The sequence below is a fragment of the Cibotium barometz genome, chromosome 4, assembly GCF_041138505.1.
Source record: "Cibotium barometz isolate CiBa-2024 chromosome 4, ASM4113850v1, whole genome shotgun sequence".
Classification (NCBI taxonomy): domain Eukaryota; kingdom Viridiplantae; phylum Streptophyta; class Polypodiopsida; order Cyatheales; family Cibotiaceae; genus Cibotium; species Cibotium barometz.
In genome coordinates, this window is record NC_141049.1 from 46,970,533 (window position 1) to 46,975,110 (window position 4,578).

Below are 4,578 nucleotides of genomic sequence, written 5' to 3' on the forward strand. Positions count from 1 at the left end.
GGCTGAACAGAGAACAAAATTGGGCATCTCCAGGATCGCATTCACTACGCGCAATTTTGCACGACGAGACGTTTAAGCTTGCGAATCGCGATGAGCAGGCACCTCTCTCATTTGAATTTGGCGCTCGGGCTTGCCGGCGCACCTCTCCAACAGCCCAAGCGTACTTCTCTGGAGCTAATTTGCTCGCCGATTCTTCACCTATCGCCATGAAAGAAAGCCTCCCCAACTCACCCCACAACCTTTGTGTTCCTTCGAAATGCTGCAGTGTCCAAGCTCACTTCGTAGCCTTTTTTCAACTGGACCTCCCCAGCTCCTAAAGACTCCATGAAGGGCATTCGCCTGTCTTTCGACCAACCGTCTGCACTCTTCACTGTGACCCAATTACTAGCATCTGGGATGCTTACATCCCTTGAGTACGTTGTTTCTGTCGTCGTGAAAGAAGGACAAGGCGATCTAGTGGCCATTGGCTGTTGCTTAGAAGCCATGTGTGGGAAACAGAGAATGGGCACAGAGCCCATATAAGAGTCATCTTCCCAATCGCTGTCACTGCTGTGAAGGAATTCAAGAGTGCTTCTGGGAGATAGTTGATCGCACTTGTCATCACCGCCTGCTTCCAATCTGCAAACGAAAGGATGCTGGAGAAGCTCAGAAGCTGTCCACCTAGCCTTTGGATCCCTCAGCAGGCATTGATGCAAGAAATCCCTGGCCTCTGCAGAGATAGACTCTGGCAATGGTGGATTTTCCCGTGAGCACCCAACCTTGAATAGAAGAGCTGCCAGATTGGCGATGTTTCCCCATGGTGGCCTGCCTTGAAGCATCTCCACCACAGTGCATCCCAAGGACCAGATGTCCGAAGGGGGTCCTTGCTCCACAGCTTGGACAACCTCAGGAGCCATCCAGAGAGGGGTACCCCTAAAAGGTCCGCCCACTTGCGAGGGTGCGCCCACTCTTTGAGCAGCCCCAAAATCAGCAATCTTCACACCGGAGGATCCAATCAAGATGTTCTGGCCCTTGATGTCGCAGTGAACAATCCCATTCTGATGAAGGTAATTCAAGCCCTCTAGAATTGCGCGGGTGTACTGCCGGACGCGGAGCTCATCCAGTTTGCCGCCGGATTTCTTGAGGAGGTCGGCGAGGCTGCCGCCGTCCATATACTCCAGGAAGAGGTTGCGGGCCACGGGGGAACCGTTTTCTGTAGTGTAATCGGCCCCGAAGCAGCGGAGGATGGTAGGAGAGCGGAGGCCCTGAAGGATGGTGAGTTCATTCTCTAAGGCCAAGAGCTCTGCAGAAGAGGAGGAAGAAGGGGCAGGGGAAGAGCAAGGGGTGGACTTGACTGCAAAGAGGGCGCCGTCGTCGAGGTTAACGGCGAGGGAGACGTGACCGAAAGAGCCAGAGCCTAAAGGGGAGCTTCGAAGCCAGTGTCGAATGGAGGGCACCGAAGAGCGGCGGGGCAGAGACATGGTGGGAGGAACTTGGAAGACGAGGTGAAATCTGGTGGGAGCGGTTTATTTATGCGCGGGGTGCCAGGTTGGCAACCTTTGGGCCAGCCGAGTCTTTCACTGCCGTCCACGTGGAGTAGGTCCGGGCCTGTCCGGCTATTTGTGTTTTTGGGGACCAGAATCTGCGAGCAATGAGGCGTGGACACGTTGAATTGCGGATGTTGTTTGTGGAAGGCCGCGGGCAAGCCGGCGCGGTGGACGGGCGGCTTTGCGGATGGCCAATGGCCGTCCGCCGGCGGGCAGTTCGCGAAATTGGCAATTTGGCAATCGCCGCCGCTTATATTGCTACCCAATCGCGTTCATTTTCTGAATTTGATTCGGTTGTGACTCGCAACTCCCGGTGGCCCATTTCGTCGCTGCTGCCGTCAGACGCGACGGTCCATAGGTAGCGTATTCGGTCTTTGAAGCTTACCCTCGCCCCTCTGACCTCACAACAAAAGAATGCACACCTATGACCATTCATGTGTTTATTAATAAACACATGAATGGTATTGGGCAACACCTATGACCATTCAAGACTAGAAAAAAATCACATCCATTAGCATTGGAAAAACCACTCCTCTTGGAAAAACCACTTATATTTTGGCTTTTCTTGGCTCAGAATTTGGATATTTTAGTTATAAAGCACATTGATGTAAGACTTTAATAATTTGGTTGGACCGAATGTTGTTCTCCCAGTGATGAATAGGGTATGCAAGCTCATATATGACAACCACGCTCATTCAAGAAGACTTTACAACCAAGCTCGTATATGACAACCAAGCTCATTCACGACAACATTACAATCATAGTAAGCAACTGGTGTTTTCAATACTACTTTTAAATAAATGAAAATAGACTAGATTGATGTGAAAAAATTTATCTTCCCAAGACAAAGTCACCTTGAAAAACATGACCTTTGAGATGTCAATAACTCTTCACAAAATCTAGAACATCACATGTGATCCATATGGTATTTTGATCCTAGCAAGGTGACTTTTGAGGTATCAATAATTCTTCATGAAAGCTAGAACATCGATTCGCACATGATCCATATGGTATTCAATTCTATCAATCTTTTTTTATTGACAATGCCTTTCTGCATGTACCAAACTTAGGTCATGGATGTACTCTCATCTTGATGTAAGATATGATATCATCTTGCAAAAGGTGACCAAACGTGTTCAATAACATCCTTCAAAGGATTTAACTCAATAAATACACACATGTAGGCTACTCTCTCTATAGACCTACTATTTTTGCACACTTTTCAAACTCATTAACTCAATGCCATTTGTCTTTCCCCCGCATTCCATATAGCTCTTTGGATTGGGCTTCGGCTTGAAAAATACCACTATCAAAAGGAAGCCAATAACTCAAAAAACAGGTGAACAAGCCCATGAAATAGTGTTCTCAAGGAAGCCAAGTTTAATCGGTGCCCTTCCACATACTCACTTTTGGTGTGAAATGTTCCATGGCCAAGTACCACATTTGTTCTAGTGGAACATCAAAACCCATATGAATACCTAGAACCATAAACACTTCCCCTTAATCGATGCTTTTACATCCTTGATTTTGAGGAAAGGAGATTGTTTCCCTTCCAAAAGCCCAACTGAAAAACATTAAAACATCTCCAAATCTCTGCAATATCAGAGTTTGTATTCTAATAGTGAAGTTCATATCATTTACAAACAATGCATTAAACTGAGGCATTTGATTGAAAAATCTGGGAGTTAGATACCCTCATCAATAAGAGCTTTTTGTGTTCTTTCGTAAACCAACCACCTAGGTGAATTGAGTGCAAATACAAGGAGAGACAAGGGGCGATCTTACCTAAAGGATCAATGCAATTCAAAACTACGAGTAAACTACCCATTATGAGTTAAATTTTATTCATGGTGGATAAGCTCCATCAAGAAGGGTGGAATCCATTTTGATAAAATAAGGAACAAATCTAATATCTTTCATACAATCGAGGATAAAGGTCCATTTCACCTCGTCTTGGCACACCTCATGAAAACAAATCTTAAAAAAATTGGTATCTTACTATGATTACAGGTCTACTCATACGCTTCCCACAACAAAATGGCTGCCAAATTATCTTTTTTTATAATGAAATTGTTTTTCTCAGTTCTAATAAAGGAACCCATCATGGGATAAATTATGACGTCTATAGTGTTTGCCCTATGTTTTGTGTAAGAGATATTGAGGTCAAAGTTCTTGATAGAATGTTTCTCCTTATATGTAATGAAGCTATATGGCACACGTGCATCAGTATCATGGTCAAGAGAGCTACTCACATCAAAGCAGACTAAGCAAGCCTCAAAATGTGAGATCCCACCTAGGGTTCTCAACTTGGAGACCATCTCACTGAGGGGTTTTCCTCTTGACCATATATGTAGTTTCTTGTTCTAATTCTTGTCGAGAAAGGAGATTATCTAACATTATCTCCATGTTTTGAAGGATGCTTTAAGTCCTACACTGAAAGCACAAAATCTCAAGCTACTTGTTGCCCCCACTCAAAAATTTCTTCCTCAAGAAATGTATATTTAATCACAGATGCATAACAAAGGTGAGTTACTCGAAGGGTGTCTAAACCCTGAGTAAAACAAGTAAAAATGTGTGGCCCAAAAAAGCTAAGGAGCTTTTGGTGACAATGTGGATGGTTGACAAAGAGGGACTCTCTACTTCAAACGCTTCTTCTCTGGGCTAAGCCAAGTTTTTACTTAAATTGAGATGGTCTGCTCTTGGCCAAAAGAAAAGGGAATGAAAAGCAAAATGAATAAAACTCGAGGGCTATCACACTTTTGTGAAGTCACTTGTTTTTTTTAAAAAAAGTCTATAGAACTCGTTAGTACGTGTACAAATTCATTAGTACGTCATATACTCCATCTTATATAGACCAATACCAATCGTTAGATGCAATCGTTCGCTGGACAAGGTTAGTGATCCATTGTAGTGCAAGCTTAAACAAAATATTCAACGAATCAAAATAAGGACAACTCCTCATGGTTTTGGTTCCCAAAATGTGTTTGACATGTTAGTTTTAAAACTTTTAATATATAAGAAATGAATTTTTAAAGTAAGGGCTATGAAAAAT

The 4,578-nt window shown here is 44.0% G+C and overlaps 1 protein-coding gene across 1 annotated transcript in view; it reads right to left on the minus strand.

Moving 5' to 3' along the window:
* The window catches only part of LOC147639327 (mitogen-activated protein kinase kinase kinase 18-like), a 2,357-nt gene extending 240 nt beyond the window's left edge, over positions 1–2,117 (minus strand). The window contains exon 1 of the mRNA XM_086790129.1: positions 1–2,117. This exon is cut by the window's left edge and continues 240 nt beyond it. Coding sequence (XP_086646255.1) covers positions 228–1,460 — 1,233 coding nt within the window. The 5' untranslated portion in view covers positions 1,461–2,117 and the 3' untranslated portion in view covers positions 1–227.
* Positions 2,118–4,578: the final 2,461 nt, after the last annotated feature.